Consider the following 26,852-nt stretch of genomic DNA (forward strand, 5'->3'; position numbering starts at 1 on the left):
CACATCTTCAGATTCAGATCTGATACAGTCGACCACATGTGTTGACTAAGGACATTTTAAAGCACATACTCATCACACAGTATTTTCTACAGTTTTAGCTCACGGTTGCAATGACTGACAGAATTAATATAGGTCAGATGAGAGACAGGAGGCTATTCCCATCTAATGTTCACATCATTCACTCTTCCTCTCTCATTCGGTTCTCTTCTTCCTTAACTGATGTTTCCACTTTATTGTCTTTCTCTGTATCAAATGCATCTTTGTTGTTCTTCAATAAAGTGTCAGAGTCATGAAGAAAGCTGCAGCCAAACACAAAGAAAGAGGACATTTTGGCCATTAAATTAATCAGTCTCAGACCTCCTCGAAAAAAAAAAAAATCCCTGGACTTTCCATCTCATTAAAAACTTCTCACAATCTGGCTGCTGGTTGGCTCATATTTTCCAGACACATCTGGAGATATGTTTCCCTGATTGGTGGGTGTTATAATGCAGCTGGGGAAAAGACGCTCTGATTGGCTCTGGCTCAGAGGTGTGTGTAAGGCGAGGATGCCGATTGGTCAGCTGTGCGTCTTCTGACGCAGTGCTGCAGTGCTGCGCCGTCTGCAGGTGTTGTGAGTGCAGCAAGTGTGTCAGTGTGTCAGTGTGTGTGTGTGTGTGTGTGTGTGTGTGCTCGCTGCAGCAGACCAAGAGATTTGAGGCTGGTCTCCATGGCAACCATCCTTGAAGCCGGGCTTGTGAACAAAGATAGCTTCCCTCTGTCTCTCCCCTCTTGATTTGGACCAGCAGTGTGCGACTCCTGTGGCGACAGCTCTCCAGAGGCTATAATGCATGTGTGTGTGTGTGTGCATCATACAGCACTGATAGTCTCATTTTATGTCAAAATCTCTTTAAGAGATGCAGAATCAGTGAAAACTGTGTGTGTGTGTGTGTGCAGAGCATCTTCATTAAAACACAAATGAATTTCAAGTTGCAACAATGGAGGCGTCCATGTGGAGGGAGGTAGAATGAGGATGAATGCACACACACACACACACACACACACACACACACACACACACACACACACACACACACACTACAGTGTCATTTATTTGTGGTTGTTGCAGCTTGTGTGAATCGTTTGGATGACAGCTGTATGTAGATCACTGCTCAGCTCACAGGCAGAGATTAAGAATCACTTTGCTGATTCGAATCGTTCAGTTCAGAGGTTTCAAGTCACCGAACGTGTGCTTGGTTCACTTTTTTAAAGCGGAGTGGGTCTATTACCTTTTCAGTGCACTCTTCCCTACATGTATGAACACATCTTTATTCAGCGACTCTTCAAAGTAAACCGACTGTAGTGATTCCCACGGTCACCGACTGAATCAGCAGCTTTTAACAGTGGAGCGCTTCACTGGTGACTGATTGGCATATTTGCCAACCCTGCCCATTTCCCAGGGTGACAATTCTCCCATATCGCTCCTGAGTTTCTCCTGACTACGGTGTGTAGTCAGCTGTACTGTTGCCTCGTCCTCCTCAGGGAAATGGACAGGAGAAAGAATATTTGAACAAATTTCAGACGCCCTGGAGTAAAGAATTCACATGTCTTACGTCAAGTTTGAAAGAAAATCTGTAAAATCAGCCAAATCGATTTTTTTGTTACAGCACTACGATCCCCATCGACAGGCTGACAAACTCAGGGCACAGACCCTGTAATGGACAGGGGTAAAAAACGACATTGGAACAATGAAAAAGTAATGTGTATGTAATGTAATGTTACTTTATGATGAAGGGCAAATTATTCTGCCTTGTTTTCTGAGAATAAAAAAGAAGAAGAAGTTATTTGGCCTAAAAAAGATGTTTGCATTTTCATTCTTTAAATGCAACCAGAATGCAGGAAACACAGTCCTCGAAACTCATTCTTCACAATAAGAGTCCACTGTTATTTAGTTATTTAAAAGCTTTTACTATGAAGCAGCAAAATCAGGAAATCTTGTGTTAGAGTGTGGGAATTAGGCCGTTGTTCGCTCTGATGTGAGTCACTGTACATTACGTCCCAGAGCTAAACAGTGTGGTAGTATGAACAGTGAATCACTCACTGAAGTACAGATGAACAGGGGTGAAGTGAAGAAACCTTGTGAAATCTTGGATCTGAACTGAACGAAGTGATTCAAATCGAAAAAGTGATTTGTAATTTCCAGCTCTGACTTGAGTAAGAGCTCATTTGTATTCACCTGAAGACCTCTGACTCAGCTGCCCTTCAGCTGTTCACGCCTCTGCTCGGTCTTGTTGGACCAATTTGTGGGAATACAACAAACAAAGCTGAGTTTGTCTTTCTGTTTGAATCTCACAGACTGAACAGCTGGAATCCCTCTGTGACCAAGTTGGAAACAAACTCTTCCAGTTCATTGTGTTTTGGGGGTTTTTGGTAATGAGGATGTCCTCTCCTGACCAGCACACAGACTCACAGAGGACCATCTGTGAGTGTTGACTGTCTGTTAATCTAACAACAAACCCGAATCAATTATTTATTTGGATCCTCTTAGTTAATTTGTGCTGCAGTTGGCTCAGGATGATGTGAGGGATTTGCTCTTTGCGGGGAGAGTTTATTGACGCCGCTGTGCCAGGCTCTGTCAATCAATCCCAAATCGTTGACTCCTTCCATTTTAGTACCAGTGTGCAGTAATTCTGCATATATAGGACTGCTGCAGAGGCCTTATCACTGTCTTTAGAGTGCAATAGACAACTCTTTTGCTTTTACTTCTATCATCCTGAAGTAAATACTGATTCTATAATGTAATGGATGTAGAAAAATGGCACTATCTACATATAGATCGGTTCACTAAACCTCCCTTTCACTCTGCAATATCTGGTCTGCCCACCGGGATCAATTCTTCCTACAAAAATGAAACTCACATCACCTCACAAAGGAAGTGCATCTGTCATTGCACAACCAAAACAAGAAAAGAGAGTGGTTTCCCCACTCACTATCCCCAGATAACCCATGTAACAGCTTTTATACTGAGTATATTCGCTAATTCAACTCCTAGACTATGCCCTGTTGATGTGCCGTTATGCAAGTTTTTTCCCCCATTGTCATTATCTCCTCTGCCGTCATACTGAACCCCCCATACCATTGTTAGAATCGCATTTGCTGAAGACCATTTTAAAAATGTTTTTTCATTCGAGCCCTTATGTCCTCACTACATTTTGATGCCCTCACTTGAGACGGTTCAAAACCGGCATTCTTTCTACTAGATCGGTAAGTAACCAAACCGGCCTGCTTATTAATACAGCCAGGTATTTAACTCTGTCTTCTCAAGGTCAAATTGGCATTCTTATGGTTGTTTTTGCTGTGGACAGTAACCAGGTTTGCTAGCTGTAGCCATGTTGCTAACGCTGTGTTTGCGACAGGTATGCCAACAGCAATACCACAGGGAAACACTGGGAGGAGTGAATGTTGAAAAGTTGTCTATATATTATATGTTAAAGGTGCACTATGTACACTATGTACAAATGTGTTGCAGAGATATCTAATTAAGTTAGCATGCTAACCAGCTAGCCCCCTGAACTAACGATGTAAACATCAGCTCCCCATGTAGTCTGACTAGCTGCACGGCTAACTGAGCTAAAAAGCTAACAGCAGTCATGGATGTATATAATACAGTAAGCAGCAGTAAGCAGTTACTCTGGTGATATGCTGCCCCCTATTTGTTTGGAGTAAAAATTCAACAGGTGCCCAATTCTTACATACTGCACCTTTAAAAGGAAAAGTGTAGGCAGTTTAGGAAAAACACTTACTCGCTTTTTAGTCTAGACCTATGAGGAGATCGATACCACTCACACATTTGTCTGTTCAATATAAAGCTGGAGGTTTGCATGAGTAAGCATTGAGACAGGAAACAGTGAGAAACAGACAGTCAGGCCTTGTCCCAATGTTACATCTTTTTTGTTTAATCCTTTGTAGAAAACTTAAGTATTAGTGCAGTCATTTCTTAAACAGGATTGTTAAAATTTCAGCAGCAGTATATTTCTAAAAATAAATAAATAAATAAACAAGCATTAATGTTTCACACAAGTTGTGTTTTTCAAATTAAAAGCTTCTGGACAATCCTTAATTGTGCGACCTTCAAATATTCTTCATTAATGTATAACTTCAGCTTAAAACACCGGGTGAAAGGTGTGAGCAGTTTTGGGAAATAATAACAAACTGAGTCTTGTTTAGTGCTTATTGTACTTTTTTTGTATTTTGTTGTATCTATGTTTTAAATCAAGAAGAAATACACAGCAGACTTGTATAAAGCACTGATATCAGCAGCTGTTAACAGCCCACAACATGTTATCCATCAGACGACACCAAAGTTTGGATATTTCTGACTGGACCTGAAGGAATCATTCTGTCTGCAGTGCAAAATTCAGTGAGCAAAATCATGGACTCAAATGCTGTTTTTGTGGTATAAGAGAGTTCAATTCAACATTTCACAACACAGAGAAGCAAATCTGTATCAGAACAGGTCTGCTGATTTCATTACTGTGTGATCCTGGAGCTGAAATTACATTGAAATTGAATTTATTTGAAGATGTTCTGACTGGAGATTGGATTTATCAGATTGCAGGACAGAAAGAGAGAGAGCCGGGGAGAGATTACCTATGATTAGATTACAAGTCAGGCTCAGATTACTTTCCCTGTGCAGACCCACCAGCACACACGCAGGCGAAGGAGAGGATTTTTAATGCATGCTGGTTGTGACAGTGAATTTATGAATATTATTTATTTATGTGAGAAATCAACATGTCTTTTTTTAATTACTTCAGCTTTATTTTCGTTTTACATTTAACTGTCCAACTCCAGATAGAGCAGAGGAGCAATAACAATTTAAACACTGAACTCAAGGACACTTCATCGGTTGAACTTGAGTCCTGTGGCTCATGTTTGGTTAGCACAAATTAATTCTTAATCTTAGATGCTTCCTTCAGTGACGCAGACATGAATAATGTGTGGGATGTAATGGAGGTGGAGGATTAAACCATCACTCTCACTCTGATCACTTTGTCTACAGACACACAGACAGCGGAGCATCATCCGCGTTGGACAGAGTATCAACACTCATTCACCGGGAGACAAATGAGGTACGGACCACTTCTGCTTTGACCTTTGTGTGCGTGTGTGTTTGATCAAAAGAGATGTACAAAGTGTGCAGCTGCTGCTGATATGACCCCCACGCTTTTGTATACGTTTGCGTGTATGTTTGCGTGCACGGCCTTGCACACACACTGAGAAGATGCCAGAGTGATCTGTTTGGCCTCTTTGTTTATGGAACCGGGCCTTTCCTGCCCTCTGATGTGCGTGCTCGAGCCATGAATGGAGCTTTGTGTGCGGACACACACACACAACCCGTCCTCATGATTTGAATGCTGAGTCCATCTGATCGGTGTGTCGGAGAGAGAGCGAGTGTGTATGGCAGGGAGTGATATGATGCTGAGTTCCTATACGTGAACGTGGGTAAAGGGGATGCTTATTTTTGGATGCTGAGGGTGCAGTACGTAAGAATTGGCCAACTTGGATTCATACTCCCAACAAATAGGGGCAGCGTGTCATCAGAGTAACTGCTAACTGCTGCTGACTGTGGTTTGTTGATGCATTCGGGACTGTAGCAACTGTTAGCTCAGTTAGCTGTGCAGCTACCAGGGTAGTGTTGGTGTTTACATCGCTCGCACAGCAGCTTTGGACTGCAGGGAGAAAGAGGTTTTGAGGTGAGAAGAGCAGAGAAGAGAAGAGAAGAGAAGAGAAGAGAAGAGAAAAAGACAAGACAAGAGAAGAGAAGAGAAGAAGAAAAGAGAAGAAAAGAGAAGAAGAAGACAAGACAAGAGGAGAGGGAAGAAGAGAAGAAGAGATAACGTGAGGAGAATAAGAATAAGAAGACGATAAGACAACAGAAGGAGAAGACAACAGAAGAACAGAAGAAGAAGAAGAAGAAGAAGAGAAGATAGAAAAAGAGGAGGAGGAGGAGGACGAGGGGGACGAGGGGGAGAAAGTCAGGAGAGAAGAAGAAAGGAGAAGAGAATGGGAGGGAAGACAAGACAGAAGTAGAAGAAGTAGAAGAGGAAGAAGAAGAAGAGATAACAAGAGGAGAAGAAGAATTAGACGATAAGACATCAGAATAAGAAGAAGAACAGAAGAAGAAAAGACAACAGAAAAACAGAGGAAGACTAAAGAAGAAGAACAAGAAGAAGAAGAAGAGGAGAACAGGGAAAGAGAGAAGCCAACAGAAGAAGAAGAAAAAGAAGAAGAAGAAGAAGAAGAAGAAGAAGAAGAAGAAGAAGAAGAGAACAGGGAAAGAGAGAAGCCAACAGAAGAAGAAGAAGAAGAAGAAGAAGAAGAAGAAGAAGAAGCTGAGTTTGAATTTAAAGGACAAATAACGGAGAAGTAAAAGTTGACTTCAGCTCCCAGATTTGTCTCCATCAGAAGGGGCGTGGCCTGAGCTGCAACGTCACTGATGGTTATATAGGCTGCAGCTGTGGCGGCGGGCTCGCGCTGCTGAGACAGGCAGAGCACTGAGGACCGGCGGCGCGCGCTCACAGACTCCCACTCAGCTACACACACACATACACACACACTCCCCAAACAAAGAGAAGCACGCGAGGCAGCACAGCATCCCACCCTTTCAGCCGCGAGCTCACTTGCAGAACCGCCCCCCCCTCATCCCTCTCACACAGAACCGGTCCGGTCCGAGGCTCGAGCGCACGCACACAACCGACGATGACAACCAACGGCGCGTCCAACGGAACCAGCGACATGCTGCAGATCCAGTTCGGTCTCATCAACTGCGGGAACAAATACCTCACGGCGGAGACCTTCGGCTTCAAGATCAACGCCTCCGCCACGAGCATGAAGAAGAAGCAGATCTGGACCCTGGAGCAGAGCGACGAGTCCAGCGGGAACGTGTTCTCCCTCAAGTCACATCTGGGCCGGTACATCGCCGCCGATAAGGACGGGAACGTTACCGGGGACAGTGAGAGCCCGGGCCCGGAGTGCCGGTTCATCATCACTGCCCATGATGACGGCCGCTGGTCCCTGCAGTCCGAGGCGCACGGCCGCTACCTGGGCGGCACCGAGGACCGGATCATCTGCTTCGCCCAGACCGCCTCTGTGGCGGAGAAATGGAGCGTGCACATCGCCATGCACCCGCAGGTGAACATCTTCAGCATGACGCGCAAGCGGTACGCGCACCTGAGCTCCAAGGTGGACGAGATCGCCATCGACCGGGACGTCCCGTGGGGGGTGGACTCCATGATCACGCTGGTGTTCCGCGAGCAGCGCTACCACCTGCAGACCTCTGACAACCGCTTCCTGCGGAACGACGGCGCGCTGGTCGCCACCACGGACAAGAGCACGGGCTACACGCTGGAGTTCCGCTCCGGCAAGGTGGCGTTCAGGGACTGTAGCGGCAAGTACCTCGCGCCCTCCGGGCCCTCCGGCACCATGAAGTCCGGCAAGAGCGCGCGCGTGGGCAAGGACGAGCTGTTCGTGCTGGAGCAGAGCCACCCGCAGGTCGTGCTCACCGCTGCCAACGAGAGGAACGTCTCCACCCGGCAAGGTGGGTGTGGTGGTGGTCAGAGGAGTGTGTGTGACCAGTGGGTGACAGGTGTGTGTGTGTGAGAGAGAGAGAGTCTGTTGGTGTGTCATCCTCTGGCAGAGGAAGGGTTAAAGTGATGGAATGTCAGACTGCATCCCCCCTGCAGCCCACACACACACACACACACACACACACACACACACACACACACACACACCCCCTAATGAGTAGGATATAGGACATGTAAATGGCCTAAACAATGCTTTGTCCAGATTCTTGCATGGAAATGACCCAAAACCACGAGAGGCCTGTGACCTATTAAAGTGCAGGGCAGCAGCTATGTGATGCACACCAGCACCGACTGAAGCTTAATCCATCAAATTTAATATCTCGTCTTCCCAAAGCCCGCACTAATCTGAGCAGGTTAGAAAATCAGAGCTGATGAAAGCACCCTGAGTCTTGTCCACGCCGGCTGCCAGTGCTTTCACAGGATGTTCCCGACAACCGGCATGAAAAGAGTGTAACAAAGGGGCACAGAGCCCTCGGCCCTCTCAACACACATGCTGCACCGTGTGCACGTGTGCCAACATTCAGATGTAAAACAGCCTTAAACTGGCGAGAGGCTGAACTGGCACGAACCGGAGCGGCTCAGAGGAGAGAAGAGATGTCTCAGAAACGGCACAATTAATCCAGATGTTTTGTGAGAGCAGCTACTTGGCGCCCGGTCTGTTCGTTATATGTTGAGGTTTATGATCCTTTTCATCCACGTTGAAGCATTTCACATCACCATTAACTTTAATGAGCCATTGAACAGAACTCCATCATCAGCATTTTAGTCCTCTCCAGAATATTTTCTTCAATCTGACTACACAAGCTGAAGTCAGAGCATTTGAAAGCAGCTCCAGACTGATTCATGGCTCTTCAGCTATGTGTACTGGTTTGTGTATCAGTAATGATGAAGTGCACATGTAACCTCGCTCAGGGGGGCTCACACAGGGGTTTTTTTCTTCCCTCTTTCACATTACGTCACTGTTCGAGTGTGTGTGAGAGCGAACTCTGCCCATGTGTGTCTGGTTTTCAGCTGTCAGAGTGGGCCGAGATACGAACTTGTCCCTCCACCTTCTTCCTTCCTTCCTTCCTTCCATCACCTCCTTTCACCCCTTTGCTCCATCACGCCTTCCTCTCTCCCATCACCTCCCCCACTCCTCCCGCCTCCAGGCCCTGGCTGCTGTGTGTCTCGGGTCATTATCAGTGACATCACTCATCCGGTTGATGGGTGTCAACACAGAAACGAGCACGTTCAAGTTAATCAAAAGGCCTTGAATTTAAGGTCCCAGTGAGCGTGTGAATCGCACTGAGTCAGCACAAAGAGTCACCGGTGTGATTTAGGTCGGGGCGCCTGAGAAAGCAGAGACACTGTGGCAGTGACTGTCTGCTGTAATGAATGATAGGAATATAGTAATTGATGCTCTTTAAATCTATATTTAGCGTGCGGTCGGAGGAGCTCACCAGTGAGAACACCGTGCGGTTCTGTGGTTTTTCTTCCTCTTTTGAGAGAGTCTGATCCGTCTATCCTTTTGTTTTCTGTTTGTTTTCCACCCCTGCTTTGTTTACTCGTCACGAAAATATTTATCTCCTTCTCCTCCCCGTCACTTTTTCTCCACAAGTGGTGCTCAGTCTCGGACACAAAATGGAGGCCGGTTTTGGAAGGTGGAGGTTGAATAAAAGAGGGGATCACGAAATGGAGACATTATGAGTGCTAAACTGATGCGTTGGATTCAGACGATGACGTCCTCTGTAATGCGAGGATGAACCGCAGTTTAATAATCCCCGGGTGAAAAAACGTTATTTTGCTAAATCAGATCATGGCTTTTTATTATGGAGAGTGCAGCTCAGTGACACGCCAACATCCTGCTCACTCTGGAATACTAAAACTATCACATTTAATACATTTATTTGGGATTTATAAAAATGCAAAAAGGCCTGGATGTGTTTCAGCATCCTGAATCAGAAACGTGCTGTCCTGGAACTGACAGTAATGACTTTATGGTCTGATATTGGCATTCAATTGCTTTTCACAGCCTTTGCATTTTCATTTGATATCATAAGGTTTTGTAGCTGGTAAGAGTTAAGCGAGACATTATGGCTGGAATCAGTTTAGCTCTGCCGACTTTAAGGGCCATTAGTCACAACAATAAAAGTCTTCAAATGCAGCTCTTGTTACTTGAGTGATGCTCGTATGACGCATTGCCTCCATAGAAGTGGAAATGCTCCAGTACACCGAGATTATGAGACTGATCAGGTATCAGTCATGGTCTGGTCTATCCACACATTAAAGGTGCTCTGAGGAGTGTTCACACAAACCAACAAGTTACAGTTACATCAGTTTTTCTCACCAAAATACACTGTAGCCCCTTCACCACCAAATCAGTTCTGGTTCTGGAACTGTTAAAGATTCTCAGAACCACAATGCTACCTTGTGAAATAGCCCGCGTTTCCACCAGTGTTGAGTTGAACTGTTGTAATCAAGGTTGTGTCATCAATGGAGGGTGTTTCATATTGCACAACAATCTGTAGAATCGTCACGTCCACTTCGGTTCCACTCCGGTTCATGGAAAACCTGCTTTTTTTTTTGGCTCCTGCTGGGAACATCAAAAATGCGTAACGTTGAAGATAAGAAGACAACGTGTTGGTTCTTTCCCACCAACACAGAGCTGGTTTCATATTACGGTTCAGACACTTAAATTTGGACCGCTTGGAACATTTTGACCAAGAGTTAATTGGTTTGGAGCGAAGCCCCCAGGAAGCCAGTTTTTGTAGTGACCAAACCAAGTTTTACCTTTTGAGTCAACTCGTTAAATACTAACTCTTTGGGGTGCAGACCGTCCCGACCTACCATCCAAGTGTCAGTATTTGACGTGTTGGCAATGAGACTCAAAAATTCACTTTTCTTACAAATACTTTTAAGCTTGTGAATGAAGCAACTGTAAAACGGCAGATTCATTTTTTCAGTGTCACAACCTCCGCGACACTCCTCATTTCACTATCATAAATTGAACCATTTGGTCCATTAAGTCTAGAAGAGCTGCACAGTTAAATCACTTCTATCCGCACCCAAGGTAGCCGGGCACCTTTTTGGCTTCAAGCACCACTGAGCAGCTTTCATAAGAATGAACGGGGCTCTGTCTCCAACACCGTGTCCAGGTCGTATTATACCTGTAATGGAGTCTGTAAAGGCATCCATGTTTGCCAGTCTTGCAGCCGCCTTCTCCTCCCCTTTGTTGGCGTATTACTGCATTACTTTGCACGTTACAACCAATTTTCACTCTGTGGATTAGTGTGAAAGTGGCAGTGGAAATGTTGTGCACATTCGTCCTTGTGTGTGCACAATACAAATAAAACACGTGTTAACACATTTGTCCTGCAACTAAGGATTTGTTTTAATAGTATATCCTATCTTTATTAATTAATTGATTAATAAGAGGTAAAAAAAAATGTACCTCTGGTGATTAGATCTTCAGTAATAATGATTTCAATGAGTCCCACACAGTGTCTTATACAGATGTGGGAAAAGGACAGCACTGGTGTCAGATAGATACTCACTATTGTTGGATACCTTGACCTGAGATATCAGGGTTTATGCTCTCACGTCGTCCCTGCAGCTAAAATCTGTCTGTGTCTGAGAAATTGTGAGTATTTAGAGGAAGACCTCGTTCAACCCTCCAACAACTGGATCATTGTGATGTGGATTAAATGCTGGGAGGAATTAAACCGATTCCACATGTTTTTTAAACCAACAGCTGCTATTTGCCCAGCAGACCAGAGCCAAGATGGCAGCTGAGGTCTGCTGGCTTCCTTTAGGATTTTGATGCAAGCGGATTCAAGTGGGCCGGTCCAAAAGCTGCTTTGCTCAATCATAACTGTGGATTTTGTGACTTGCACTTAATTTGTCAAGATCAAGTTGAGATCTCAGGATTGGTGATCGTACTTTGGAGGGGTTACTGCCGTTGTCAATGTATGTTTACAGACAGCTCGTCCTTAAAGTAGAAATGTAACTGTTTCTACAATAAATACGGTGGAAATGATTGCCAAAACTACAAAGATGAGACCCATGCTGCACAAAAAGCAGAAATGTTCTTCAAGCTGCTCTCATTGACATTATTAAATAATCTCAACTGGTCCAAATTGGATTAAATGTTAAAGATAATATAATACTCTAAGGTCACTGCCATTTATCACGACTGTTTGGACATTAACTGATACCACCAGCAGTCTTTTAACTCTCCAGTGTCATTTATTTCTTGTTCTTCGTGCCATATCCATCATCAGTGCTTTCTTTACTTTCTGATCCAATAATAACCAGAGGGAAGGCTTTTAATTAGGCCAACATGCTCACAGTGCTTCTCTTGTGTGGGAGGTGGGATTCTCTTGAATTTCTACCCAAATCTTTTAGTAAATCCATTAAATTCAGTCTGCTGTCTAGTCATGATGGGTCCTCTTGCTTCCGGTGTCCTAATTTATGTTCTGACCAGTCATAATTGTCATTAATCTGACCCTTGCTTGCCCGTTTCCAGACCTTAACGTCCACTCTTGTCATCCCTGGTAACAGAGATGGTCGCAAATTCCCTCAGACGGTTTAACGACCCTCATATGGTACGAGACACAATTATCAGTCAGTTAGCCTGGAGCTCAGTGGCCTTTTAAGTGGCCTGTTCTGCCCCTAAACTGTGGTCAAGTGTGAGGGAAGACTGAGCCCTGGTTCATCAGCTTAAAGGATGAAAGCCCATCATATCCCACTGGCTACTGGCGTGACCACTGGGTGCTGACTGGTCTTTGTATCTGATGGTCTTTTCTGACGTAAGAGACGTAAGGGGGAGGTGAGCTGGAGTGTGATCCCTGTTGGGACTTTTCATATTTGTCAAATATGATGATTGGGCAATAATTCAGTGTACCTGAAATGTTTTCTGCCTGCAGCCTGTCACTAACCTCCTTTCTGTTAGCTGGAAACTGGCTTTAAGAGACTTAGTATGAATGTTCCTGCAAGTCCTATGAAACATGACTAAAGCCACATGACAGGATTGTGAAATGCCAGGCAACGGAAATATTTTCCATATATGCAGATCTTACATATTCACTTTCTAGTTTTTCTCATTATGTGTCAGTTTAACAGTGTAATGACGATATTTTCCACCATGTAACAGAAATGATGCTATCAAAATATATATTTAATATTGTGCTGTATTATTGAAAATATTAAATGAAATATTCTCTATATATTGACAAATATACAGATTATTGGCATTTTTCATTTACTGTAATGTAAAATATTAACCCATATATTCCAAAGATATATGATCTAATGATACTTGCAAAATATAATCATTTTCAAAGTAAAGATATTTTAAAGTAAGTATATATTACCAATGTATTAGTAAAATGTACACTTTTATATTTTGAAATATATTATTGAGGCAAAATGACAATATATTGATGTGTGTTGTAGAAACACTGATTCCTGAGGTCATGGGGAATGTCGTGGCACCCGGCCACGAAATAGTCCGCCACATAACCTCCCCAAAAAACACAAATTGTTGTTTTTTCTAGGAAATAAAACAAGCAAGATATTACATGTCAATAATTGAACTTTAGATGTTTCAGGAAGGTAGATTTTGTTTGGACAGAGCCATGCTAGCTCTTTTCCCCTGTTTCCAGTACTTTGTGCTACGCTAAGCTAACCGGCTGCCGACTGCAGCTTGATAATAACAGTTGAAACATGAGTGGTATCAATTTTCTCATCTGACTCTCAGCAACAAATTGAATGAGTTTAATACCCAAAATCTAAAACAATTTAGAGCAACAATATAACTTTTGGAGAAAACCGTTGAACCCAATCCGCCAATCCAATGTGTCAGTATTTAACAGCTTGGGAATGAGTCTCAATAATTAACTGTCTTTCTCCAGAAGTCACATATTGTTGCTTTAGCAAATGACATTTAGACGTCACAGCTCAAAGTATGCGTTCAGTTTCCAATTTCAAATAAAAATGTGTGAAATTTAAAGTTTAGACTGGTCTAAGAAGAGGTATGACTGTGGCCGTGCTGTTTGGACACTAACTCAAAAGCGTTGAAAAACAGTCATCACGTTAAATCACAGTCATATTCAGACTTTGATTCATGCACCGTGCCGCATGTGGTTAGAGAAGGAGACACAAACTGTGACTCCATGTTGTGTCTGGCCATGATTCAGGCCCTGACACCCTTTCTGTATCCTTCAACCCCCCATCGCTGGCAGGAAATGAGACATGAGACACACAACTCCGACCTTGGCTGGTGTGTGTTATTCCCTGCAGGGTGTAAAGGGTGAGGATTTGAACATCAACTGCACACACACACTCGCCAGATAGAGGAAAAAAATGAAGCATGCAGTCGATTTATACATCCTTGGTAGTGTTTACTGGCTGCGACATTTAATGTGTTTAAAGACCCTCAATATGTTTGTGTGTCACTGTGTGTGTGTGTTGGTAGCGTGCCAGGGGAGCACCAGGGAACCTCTCCTCCTTAATGTCGTCTACTTTATTATAGGTTAGGCTTTAGCTGCTCTCTGGGTGTGTCTCCGCACTAATGCCCTCTAACTCACAGTCCGACTGCTCTTCAGTCGATTTTTGCAACACACTGGACACAGAATGGGGTTAAAATCAATTCACCAAAAGATTTGGGACATCCCCGGGCGCAATACTGTATCTCGCATGTCTGACCTACATTTTTTTTCATTTGTCCGAGGAAATGGGAGCATCAGAGTGTCCATACTGTACAAGCAGCAGTGTTACAGTCAGCACAGTATTTGGTGTGTAGGCTGGCTGGCTCACCGTGTGTGTGTATTTATGTGTGTGTGTGTGTGTGTGTGTTTGGATCAGAACAAAGGCTGATGATCTGCCTCCCTGTTCGTGCCCCAGCTGGTCGCCTCCTCGGTCAGGCCTGCTGAACAATAGCAGACGCACACACAAACACACACAACTGCACTTGATACAATCGCGTGTGTTCACAGCAGGCCTCTGGTGCTGGCTCACAGTAACCGGGGCCAACAATCTGTGCCTGCCGCCATCAGGCTGAATGCGGTGGGTGGGGTGGACGGGAAGATGGAGGGGTTGTTTTCAAGTGTGTGCGCTGTGTGTTTGGTGTGGTTTGGGTGGATTCTGTATGTGTGGTCACTACTTTTGGTGTGGTTTGGTGTGTTTAAGTGCGGACCCTCTTCACTCCTCCTCCATTGACCCTGTGAGCGTTACAAAGTGATCAGTGTAGACATATCTGGGAACACACACACATAGAGACGAACCCTGACAGGCAGCCCCGGCCCCTCTCTGGGTCATGGAGGCTCTACAGGCCTCAGGGTGAATGTTTTGTCTCCGTCAGTCTTGTATTTTCATGGTGTGTGTGTGTGTGTGCCCACCAGTATTTTTCTTTCCATGTGATAACTTGTGACCAGTTTCAAGGTGTGTGTGTGTGTGTGTGTGTGTGTGTGTGTGTGTGTGTGTGTGTGTGTGTGTGTGTGTGTGTGTGTGTGTGTGTGTGTGTGTGTGTGTGTGTGTGTGTGTGTGTGTGTGTGTGTGTGTGTGTGTGTGTGTGTGTGTGTGTGTGTGTGTGTGTGTGTGTGTGTGTGTGTGTGTGTGACACTAAGCCTCTGACTGAAGAGACAAACACTTCCTCCTCTCACAGACAGTCAAATATCAGCCTCATTCCTTCAAAACATCCAGGTTTGTAAATGATGTTGATGAGAGTGAAAGGTTTTAGGTGATAATCTATTCAAAGCAGCTCAGTTGTGGAATAAACAGTGTAATGTAGCTCTCAGTACTTGGCTGCTTTATTTTCATACAGTGATATTCATCTTTGTCCTTCCTCTCTTGCGTAGAAACTAACACTCCCATCATAATGGACTAGTGTGGAGATTTCCAGCTTTATTTATAAATGTATACATTTATTTGGATTTTTGATTTATATTAATGAGGTGAAACAGTTCAACCCGCAGCTGTGATGTTTGGTTGTTTATTGTTGATGTTTGGATTTATTTATTAAAGTAAATGTTGATCTTTTCTGGCTATTTTTAGGCTGAACTCGAGGCCTGTACATATTCCATTATTGTAGGGTGAGTTAGCAGCTGTAGTAGTGTTGCAGGGATAAATTATATTTTTAAAGATCAAGAGCATCCCAAATGTTTCCAACAATGCTCAAACTCAGAGAGTCGGAGAGTGAGGAACTGATTACTGTACATTAGCAGTAAGCCAGCGAGCAGGATATGCGTTTCTCTGGGTTTGAATTCAGGTCAACTCTCACTGAACTGAGCACTCACCAGAGACTCTGGTTCTGGCCTTTCTCTTCCTCCCTCTCCTCTCTGTATAGTTACATTCATAAAATAAAGTATATTTGTCCTCCACCTCCAGTCGGCAGTCAACATCGCAGAATATAAATGCCCAGACTTTTTGTAGCAGTGTGGCATAAGCTACTTCATGACGTAGGTGAGTCAGGAATCCCACTGTAAGTTCCTGGTGGGTAGCAGCAGATGTTTTACACTCTCTCCCTCTTGCCACAGTAACAAATGGGCTCTCCCGCACTACTGTACTGAGCATCGGCGTTGGCCGAGCAGGAAGCAGCAAGGATTAGAGCAGAGTGCAGTAATGTGACTGATGGTCCCAGGGGTGAGCAGAGTCTGACCCTCTTCTCTCCTCATTTTTCCTCCTGTTCTCCTCCTCTAATGTGTTCCTTCAAACCCTCCTGTCTGTTGCAGCTAAACTTACATTTCATCTTCTGTGCCCCCCCCTCTCCACACCATGTGGTTCCCATTATGGTCAGTTATATTTTCCCTCTCAATCATCAGCGTGTGTGTGCTGCGTTGGTACGTGTGCATCCCCACATATTTCTGCAGAAACTCAATCTGTTCAGAGGCCAGGGTGCCCGAGTTGACTTGGAGCACTCCACAGGAGAGGACTAATATGCGTTTTTCTTTTTTTTCGTCTGTTTTTCAGACACACATTGTGAGCAGTAACTCTTGTGTGACCAGCACCTTACATAATACTTTTCTTGGTTACTTCTGAAGAACATCTTTGGCTTCAGTTGGAGAGAAACATTGTACAGCTTGTACTGAGACACCATGTGTTATGTGAAAGGACAAAAGAATACTGACTGAGAATATTGTGAAACTTGTGAACTTTGCTGACTTACTAAAAAAAGCAAGGCCCTCAGTCATTAATATTTTCCTTGGATTGTCCACTTAATTTAAAAAAAACCCACTAACACTCCAACAAAATCAAAGTGGCTCAATTCATTTCATTATTTAAGTGGAACTCCACTGATTGTACACATTGCAGTCTGTTTACTGGAGTATTAATGCCTCGAGTTATGTCATTTGAGTCGGCATCTGTTGGGACTGAAGACCACAAATCTGAAAATGAAATCCGGGGGTGTACAGTTAGAAAAAAGTGAGCCAACTAGACCACTGTAGCCAGCTCCTGATCTCAGCTCGAGGCTACATTAGTCACTACTAGTATAACACACCTGACTGTACGACCCAACTGTTTGCAATCAAGTTGAATTGTGGGTGATGTAGCTGCCAGGATATGACAAAAAGAGCAATGTGTTGAAAAGACATCATTTTTGGCACTGCTGCATCTGAGTCTGGGAATGTTATAGGAGCTCAGTGCTAAATTGGCTGAGTGGTTTTTTAACTAAAGGAGGCAAAATAAAGCAAAAGGAACAATCACTTTCAAATACCCACCAATCGTGCATAAATCTAATTAGCAATTGTCATATTAATGGTAAACACCATTGATTTGACCATTAAAATTAAACTATACTATAGGACGGCTGCAGCTCAGGAGGTAGAGCGGGTCGTCCAGCAATCGGAAGGTCGCTGGTTCGAAACCCAAATCGCTCCTGATGAGCTGGTACCTTGCATGGCAGGCTCTGCCATCTGCATGAATGTGTGTGTGAACGGGTGAATGTGACAAGCGTTGTAAAGCTCTATGAGCGGTGAGTAGACTGGAAAAGTGCTGCAAGTCCATTTACCATAAAATGGCTAATAAAAAGTAATAAGTAATAAAAAGTGGTAAGTAAACAGTGATTTCTGCCACCTGGGTCCAATTTGAATTATATTATGGGCTAACTTATTATGACAAATAGGGTTGGGAATCACGGAGTAACTCATGATATGATTCAAGATACGTTTCCAATGATAACATGGCATCTCGATACAAAGCTGCGATAATCACGACACATTTACAATCGTCTACTGATACATCACAACGTCTAACTGAAGAATACAAAACACCCCTAAAAAGCCAAAGTGCGGGAATTATGTATTTATTCACTGCATTCACAACATTTTTAACCTTTTTTCATGTTTGTGATTGTGGGAGCACATTAATGTGTAATAGTTATATTCATAAACATCTTGTGTATTGTGTTTCTCAAAACCGATTATGACTAAACATCAAACAGATGTTCCTCTTTATATGAAAGAGCATACGCATATGTCACTAAAGCCTTCATTTGTAAATATTTAATCATTTTTTAATAATAAATCTGTTAAAAATCAAATAAAATATGAATGTGTGGTGAGGAAACATAAATGAAGCACCCCTCTCGTGAAAAAGAAAAATGCATAACCCTCCCCTCTAATAATGTTCATACTGTCCCTCAGCTAAAAATATCATGACCAGCAGACATGCTTCCAATTTTGACACACATGATCATATTATTCCACATTAACGGCATCTTAGGCCAGATTTCCCCCTTTATTTTTTCAATGTGACCACTGCAGCCAGTTGTGAGGCTGTAAGAGAGCAAAAAAACATGGAACAAATGAGATGCAGTGGGGGGAGGGCGTCTCACATGAAGAGGGAGGCGGGTGGGGAACACATGAGTGTGCCGGTTTGTTTTCTCAAACACATCTCTCTTTCTCTGTCCCCGTCTCGCTCGGCACACATTTACACAGCGGTCCAGCAGACAGTCCATCTCTCTCTCTATCTGCCCTGCAGCTATAGGTCCGTCCACGCCATGACCTCATCATATACAATAGCACACATTGTGCTGCATGCGGTGTGTGTGAATGGTTGTGTAGGAGAGTTACACTACAGGGTTGTGTAGGTCTCCATCCTATAGTTCTCTCATGTTTGTTTACCTCTTTGTTGTACTGAAGTTTATAAGTGGGTTGATGGGATTTTAATGAGGTCTGGTGTTCTGTACACACAGTCTGGCGTATGGACACACACAAACGCACACAAACACTCACATGCACATGAGCTGTTAGCACTCAGTCTTGTTGCTTAAATAAACTAAACAATGCATTGCTTATGTGCCAATCGATTAACTGTTTCAGCTACATTCATGGTAGCTCCCCATGAAGATTCTTGTGGGGTTTTTTTTTCCTGATTTCTGCGACCGTCCACCATGACGACTAATCCTTTGAACTCGAGTGGGGTCTGTCTGGACTTCGACAGATGTGTGTGTGGGTGTACAGCTGTGTGAAATCCTTTACTAATCCAAACCGTCTGATGTTGCTCATTTAGTACGTCTGATCCTGACCAGAGGATGTGTGTGTGGTTAGGTGTGTGTGCGTGTGCATCTGGACTGTTGGTTGATGACGGTCATCTTCTGTGGCTATTTGCAGCCTTCGCATGTGTGCTAGACTCATGGCTGACCCACTAACCTGTATTTTAGCTAACCCCTCCTCCCCATCATCTCACCTCATCCAGGTATGGACCTGTCAGCCAATCAGGACGAGGAAGGCGACCAGGAGGTGTTCCAGGTGGAGATTTGTCGTGAAAACAGGAAGTGTGCTTTCAGGACCGCCGCTGGGAAATACTGGACCCTGACTGCCAACGGCGGCCTGCAGTGCACCGCCTCCACCAAGTGAGCATCACACACACCACTGTCTGTCCTTCTGTACTAACACGTCTTAAACTTCAAAATCCACCACAACCACACCTGCTCCAATCTGTCCACTCACTCACTAATCAGAGCCAGTAAATGTATGTGAGAACCTGATACTGGTGTGTCACAGCTCCTAGTCTGTTCTCCTCTCTGGTAATTTGAGCTGACTAAGGAGGTTTGATGGGGGTGTGTGTGTGATGTGTGTGTGTGCAGTGGGGGGTGGATGACGAGTGTGGGAGGTGAAGAGTGAGTGACCTTGTGTCATGGTTCTGGCGTGTTGTGGGAGATCTAGTGCATTTGTGCAACCTCTACTTGTAGAGAGTGATTTTCTTTAATGTGCAGTGGATCAGTCCGGCCAGAGTGCTCACTGTTGACTCCTGACCTTTTGACCTTTGACCCTGTACTCCTGGATGATTTCACTGTGAGGCCCCGAACAGATGCAGGAGTAGAAGCTTAGACTCCCTGGAGTACTAAGTAGAGTACTTGTGTGTTTTGGCTCCTGTTGCTTTAAGCCCCCCCTCTGCTCTGATTGGTCAGCTTGCCCATGCCTGAGCCAGCACTGTTAACAACAGCAGAGCAGCTGTGTTAAATTTATTCTCACATGCCAGACTAGGCTAGAGGCATTCATTTATGCAAATGTGTGATATGAGGACATGGTGTGATGTCATAAAGTCACAGAATTGGAGGCGAGACTACTGACGAGGCGTTTCAGGAGCACTGTTATTCTAATGCTTTTATGAGTTGTATAAGCAAATGAGACCATTAGTGAGTGACTGGCTCGTTAGCCTGTATATAGTTATTCATAATGCTTGCCACTGCTAACTGAAATCCTTTTTCAAGACATTTAAGCCAAAACCCATTCAAAAATGGGAACCCAGATAACCTGGGTTTTAGGACTTATTCCTGCTGCACTCAATAGAAAAATAGTCAAACAAATGCTGTATTAAATAAACTTTACTTACTTAAATGCACAAGCTAGCTATCAAGATCTTTAGACACGAGGCAGGGGTGTCCATACCGCTTTTGTCCACAGGGGCTGCCAGAATCAACACAAAAGGAAAGTGCCTTTTAAAATGCCGTTTATTTTGAAAATCGTAGTGTTTGTAGTGCAGAAACAGAAGCTGCAGATGTTCAGTCATGAAGAAGGTATGTATGTGTGTAGGAGTGACAACAAAAAACAGATCCAGAGTGGTCAGAGAGGTGTCCTGAGTTAACCCTCCATTTCTCAAGATAAGCTGGAGCACAGGCGCACTGCAGGGCTCTCTGCAGGAAGTGCACCAAATTCCTCCATCGCATTCTTGAGATTCGACTTGCTTCACTCTTCACTGATTAAACCACAGAAATGTTTTCTCTCACCAAGTCCTCCTGTGGTTTGAGGGGAACATTTCGGAGCGCCTCTTACAAAAGTTAGCAAGGCCCGAGAATGTGACGAGGAAATAACACCCTCCTCCGGGCCAAGTGAAAGGATTAACAAGCTACTTGATTCAACTTAACCAAAGACTACAAGTGAAGCTGATCCCTCCACCCTGAGCCTACCTATCCAATTACCCAACAATTAAGTTGTGGATAAAGCGGCTGGGTGTAGTTTTCTGAGCAACAGGAGAGCTAAATGTCACGGTGTGTTTACACTTGACACTCACGCAAGTGCTACTGGATATCCACATGCCATGTAGAATTAATTATCCTTCTTACCTCTCATGCCTTTACTCTCTCTCTCTGTCTCTATCTCTTTCTCTCTCTCTCCCTCCGCAGGTCAACTAATTGCTACTTTGACATTGAGTGGCGTGGGAAGAGGCTGACTCTCCGGGCTGCTAATGGGAAATACGTCGCCGCCAAGAAAAACGGCCAGCTCGCAGCCACCATGGACTCTGCCGGTCGGTGAGATTTGTTGATTCAGCCGAATGTTCAGACAATGACACGTTCGCTAACTGATTTACTTTTCAGCAGAGATGGGGGGGCGGGTGGGTTTCAACACTGCAGAAGTACAGTAATTAAATCATGACTGGATGTTCCAGTTGTTTCTGGCTTCAAAGGCTTCAGCACTTCTCAGCAGAGCGGGTCTGTTTCGTAACAGCCGAGCGTCGCTGTTTGGTCTTCGGAGATTCAGATTGGTTGCAATCTTTTCTCTGTTCTGTTGCCATGTTCGTTTTAAATTAATCATGTTGATTAGAACAGTATGTGAAAACTGAGCAGTCTGCACCATGTCACCGAAGTAACATTTACTCAACTACTCTGCTTCAGTACAATTATGAGATACTTGTTCTCAGGCATTTCCATTGTATTGTATACCTTTACTCCACTACCTTTATCTAACCGCTACAGTCACCGCTATGTCAGATACATTTACTTTTAATAGCATATGTTACCATTAGGGTAATATTTGGGTACTTTTACTTAAAGGGCAACTCCACCAATTCTTAACGAAAGTATAAAGCCTTTTGTGGCTTTAAAGCTGCATGTAATCTGATAATTACATGCAGCTTCCCCTGGAGCCACAAAAGACTTTATACTACTTTTCTCACATATGGTGTAGTATTCCCCAAGATCTTTAAATACACTTTAAATTACACTTTAATGTGTAAAATGTGTGAAGTTACCCTTTTAAGTAAAGGGGATCTGAGTACTTCTTCCACCACTGCAACGAAATATCAACTCAGAAAGCTTCCTAATGATGCTGGTCAAACAAAAAAATGTCATTACATCCGTCACAACCATGCCCCACATATTAAGATGAGGCCAAACGAATATACTGCACATTGTGCTTGGGAAATGCGCTTATTTTCTTGGACTTCTTCTCTGAGCAGTGGCAGTGGAGGCTTCAGTAGTTGCTCCTCTGGGCCAGGAAATAGTCTGCACACATAATCCCATGTAAAGCATCAAATTGTTTTACAGACTGACATAACATTTTAATTATTGAGCTGTTATTATAGAGGTGCTGATGGGTGGAACAAAAGCTCTCTCTCCCTGTTTCCAGACTTTATGCTAAGCTAGGCTAAGCTGCTGGCTTGCCTTACAGTTAATGGACAGATATGAGAGTAGTATTCATCTTCTTATCAAACTCCCAGCAACAAAGCAAATGTATTCCGCAAAATGTCAAAATCTTCCTCTAATAACACCGGCTCGGCCAGATTATTATAGCACACGGCTGCTTTCATTGCAGCAAGCAGATCAGAAGATACTCCAATTAAAGCAGCTTCTGTGTGTGGATCAAAGATGAAGCTTTCACTTTGTGCTGCAGAATCTGATAAGGCTGTCGGCCACCGCAGAGCTCTTTTTAGGGCATATTAGAGCTGAGTTGCTTTGCATAAATTTTTAATAATATGTATGTAAACTCGGCACTCTGAGCTCGAGGCATGAGCTGCTATATAACACACAAGTCGCTCTTATAGGACAGCTTTTGGACGTTAGAACCAAAGTGTTGTGTGATAAATCAATTAAAATTGATTATTTGAGCATACAATGAATCGAACTGTTGAGGTCGTCGTATCCTCACAGTAGTTTTAACACTCTGAGTAAAACATGCAACGCTCTTTGTCTCCAGGTGAGACCGAGGAGTTCATCATGAAGCTGATCAACCGCCCGATCATCGTGCTGCGCGGCGAGCACGGTTTCATCGGCTGCAGAAAGGTGACGGGGACGCTGGACTCCAACCGCTCCACCTACGACTACTTCACTCTGGAGTTCAGAGACGGAGCCTACAGCCTGCAAGGTCAGTTCAGACAGAGTACACGGCCTCTCTTTCGGCGGCTTCCTGACAGACACGTCGGCTAACTTGCAGCAGCATTACACATCCGGCAGAGAGGTATTTCGTGTCGCAGCATGTGGAGGGACCTCCCGCAGGCATACAGGGGATTAAATCATTTAACGGATTCTCATTATGGATTTACTCATGAGACGTTTGTGCCAAAAAGAGGGATTTGATTCGGATAATTTCCCAGCCTTCACATTATGTAATTCAAACAAAGTGATTATAAGCCAAACCTTTTGTTCCCTCCTCCATTTTTTCGCACCCTTCCCCCATCATTCATCTTTTCTCCCTCTCCTCCATCCGTCTCCTCTCCTCCCGCAGACTCGACGGGTAAATACTGGATGGTGGGGAACGAGCAGTCGGTGGTGAGCAGCAGCGACACGCCCGTCGACTTCCTCTTCGAGTTCTGCGACTACAACAAGCTGGCCGTCCGCCACGTCGCCGACAGCAAGTACCTCCGCGGCGACCACGCCGGCGTGCTGAAGGCCAACGCCGACGACCTGGAGACCGCCACGCTCTGGGAGTACTGAGGCGGCCGCCCACTGCTGCGATGCTGATGGATGAATGAGGTGTGGCGACGCAGCACGGCAGCACCACCCGTCCATACGTCTACCTATCCCCCCCGCTCCCCTCCCCCGCCCGCCCCTCATATTATATCCTGTACTTATGACTTTATATGTTGATGAACTGCACAGAGAGAACAGGAAGGATAGAAGACGAAGGAAGGAGACACACTCCCTTCTCTCCTGCCTCCCTTTTCCTTCCCTCCATCCTTCCTTCCTCCCTCTACCCGGCTCTGCTCTGCAGCGCCGACCTTTATCTGTTGCCATAGTTACCGTGGGGCTGTGCACTTTTTTTCTGCTCCGATCTGGTTCGCTGCTCGACCTGTCACTCACTCCGCTCCTCGCCTTACGAATGGGCCGTACCTTTCTCCCAGAGCAGAGCAGAGCCACGTTTAAAGAGCCTCTCTCCCTCCCTCCCTCCCTTCCTCCCCTCCTCCCCCTCTCTGAGTTAACCCCCTCGTCTTTCTACTTGTCTCTATTGTCTGTGTGAGCAGCACATGGTGGCAGTATTTATGGTATCCGACCTGGTCTGCTAGATCTGTTCCTACCTGATCTAATCTCCAAAAACAGATCCCGCCGCGAGGATGAAATCTACTTCAGCTGCTTCCTGTTCGCTGGAGGGTCTGTTTTTGTGCGTTTGGGTCCGATCTTCTGCTTCTATCAGACCAGGTCGAGTATGTTTGTTTTCATGAGCAGGCCCTGTTGCCTCTGTGTGATGACTATGTGATATAACTGGAGTGCATCTGATGATGATGATGATGATGATGATAAAGATATCGAAGATGATGTAACAGACGGGTTTAACCCCCCACCTCCTCGCTTCATCTCAAGTGTAAAATACTCAAATGTTTCCTGTGTCGTCCTTCTAGCTGTGTTCTCATTGGTTGGCGGGGGTTTCTCCTGGACCAAACAGGATGTAGGAAGTTAAAACCCCCTTCACCCCCACTCCCCCTCCTCCACAAGCTAAACCTATTGTCCTGAGAACAGTGTAAAGAAAATAGAATTAAAAACGGTGCGGACACACGCGTTTACTGCACTCACCTGTCTTACTGGAAGAAAAAAAAAAACACTAACACACAGTTGGATTTCTTTTTCTACGTCCAAGGCACAGACATTATCATGGGTAGGCGTTCAGTAGGTAGTGGATAAGTTTATAGACCCTTTTTGAAAGCTGCTTTTTTGAATCCCTCGACCAAACTTAGACCTCAGCCTTTATCTACACCAAACCTTTGATACTGGATTAAACAAACTGTCATCTCACACACACGACTGGCCAAACTGGAACCTGGTGCTACCAACTCACGTTACAGTCCTGTCGAGCATCTCGCACAGCGTCCGGTCCAACAGAGAGTGATCTCCTGCCACGTCTCCGTCCCTGCCCTCGAGAGCCTTGCCATATAACCGAATGAGCTGCAAGAGTGCCCTTAATGACCTAAACCTGCTTCTTCTTTGGTTTTTTAATTTCTGTCTGAACTTCGAGGAGTATCATGACAGCCTTTTTCAATGAGAAATGACCAAATTGTGTTTGTTTTTGTCGGATTTTTCTGTTCCTGACTCGTCAGTGAAGGTGAGAAGAGTTATGTTTAAAAAAAGAAATGGAAAAGAGGCAGACTTTGAATTTGTCTTTTATTTAACTGGAATGTCTGTTATGCAGTCATGTAGCACATTGCACCCATAGGTCCTGCCCTCTTTGATTCTCTACCCTTCAGCAGCCTGTTTTCTCCATGACACATTCAGCAGCAACGGCTTCTGTCTACTAATTTTTATGATAAAGCAAAGGGCCCTGAATGAATGGGCTCCTCCACCCGTCATCGCAGTCCTCATCAAGCATCCAATCATTGTACTTCTATGAAATGATACATGACTGTAGCCAGCTCCTCACCAACTCCGACCAGTTTTGACCGTTTTTGCATGAAGGGTTGAGAATCTCGAGCGAATAAAAGGAGCGGTTATCCTCGGAGAAACAAGCGTCTCCAAGGTAACCAAGACCAAGGCTTAGACAAACGGATGTGGAAGGGTAAACATGTGGTAATGACTGTGCCTTACTCTTGAGTTTTTGGGCAGTAGGAAAATAAAAGATGAAAAAAAAAAAGGAAGAATGATGAAAGTCCACATCTTTGCTTTGTATAACTGGAACTTCTTTTTGTATTATTATTTTGTATAATTTTTTGATATTGTGGATTAATCTCTCTCTCGTGCCATTGGTTCACCTGAAATCCAACGACCAATAAAACTGGGATTTGGAACGCTACATGTCTCTTTCATGGTTTCTTTTTGTCCTTGTTTGGCGAGTTTCACTCGCTGTTCCCCTTCTTAAACTACCAATTTGACTTTTTTATTCATATAAACCTTCCATTTAGTTAACAGTCACATCACGCATAACAGATTTTGTAACTAGCAGATTTTATCAGCTGTAGCTAACTAGCTAATCAAGCTATTTTTATTATTTTATTTACATAAAAAACATCAATAAGTTTTTAATGTTTCCAATTACAACTATATCATTTTAAAATGAGATCTGTCTTTTTTATATATATATATATATATATATATATATATATATATATATATACACACACCTATCAGCCACAACATTAAAACCACTGCCAGGTGACGTGAATAACATTGATCATCTCATCACAAAGCGATGTTCTACTGGGCACGCACCACCCATCCAAACACTGTTGTGGACCAAGTACACCCCCTCATCACAACACTACCCGATGGCAGTGGCCTCCCCAGCAGGACAATGTGCCCTGACACACCGCAAACACTGCTCAGGAACAGCTCGAGGAACACAACAAAGGGCCCGAGGTGTTGGCCGGGCCTCCAGATTCCCCAGATCCCAATCTGATCGAGCATCTGCAAGACGTGCTGGAGCAGCTTTATGTGCTTTTATGTTCTTTATATACATATAAAGTAATTGTTGTATACAGCTGGTCAATATTAGCCTCTATATTGAGCCTTTTATAGAGTATAACAGAAATGAAGGACTACAATCAAACTCTATGTCATGGACCATATTCACACGGCAGCCATTTTTTCTCTGACACTTTGCTCAGGGT

At 44.2% G+C, this 26,852-nt stretch overlaps 1 protein-coding gene across 1 annotated transcript; it reads left to right on the forward strand.

The window, feature by feature from the left end:
- Window positions 1–6,367: 6,367 nt before the first annotated feature.
- fscn1a (fascin actin-bundling protein 1a) lies at window positions 6,368–26,038 on the forward strand. The gene is made up of 5 exons (XM_084370937.1): window positions 6,368–7,576; window positions 19,299–19,455; window positions 21,229–21,350; window positions 23,018–23,185; window positions 23,546–26,038. Exons 1-5 carry the CDS (start codon window positions 6,739–6,741, stop codon window positions 23,752–23,754), a joined length of 1,494 nt encoding a protein of 497 aa, XP_084227063.1. The 5' UTR covers window positions 6,368–6,738; the 3' UTR covers window positions 23,755–26,038.
- The last annotated feature ends 814 nt before the right edge of the window (window positions 26,039–26,852 follow it).

This window comes from Pagrus pagrus (assembly GCF_965226575.1).
Source record: "Pagrus pagrus genome assembly, chromosome: 13".
Lineage (NCBI taxonomy): Eukaryota > Metazoa > Chordata > Actinopteri > Spariformes > Sparidae > Pagrus > Pagrus pagrus.

What these genes read in the sequence shown, in the direction of transcription:
- fscn1a (XM_084370937.1), top strand. Translation starts at nt 6,739, where the DNA reads ATGACAACCAACGGCGCGTCCAACGGAACCAGCGACATGCTGCAGATC. An exon ending in GAACGTCTCCACCCGGCAAG is followed by an intron (nt 7,577 to 19,298) that starts GTGGGTGTGGTG and finishes CACCTCATCCAG; the next exon opens with GTATGGACCTGTCAGCCAAT. An exon ending in CAGTGCACCGCCTCCACCAA is followed by an intron (nt 19,456 to 21,228) that starts GTGAGCATCACA and finishes CTCCCTCCGCAG; the next exon opens with GTCAACTAATTGCTACTTTG.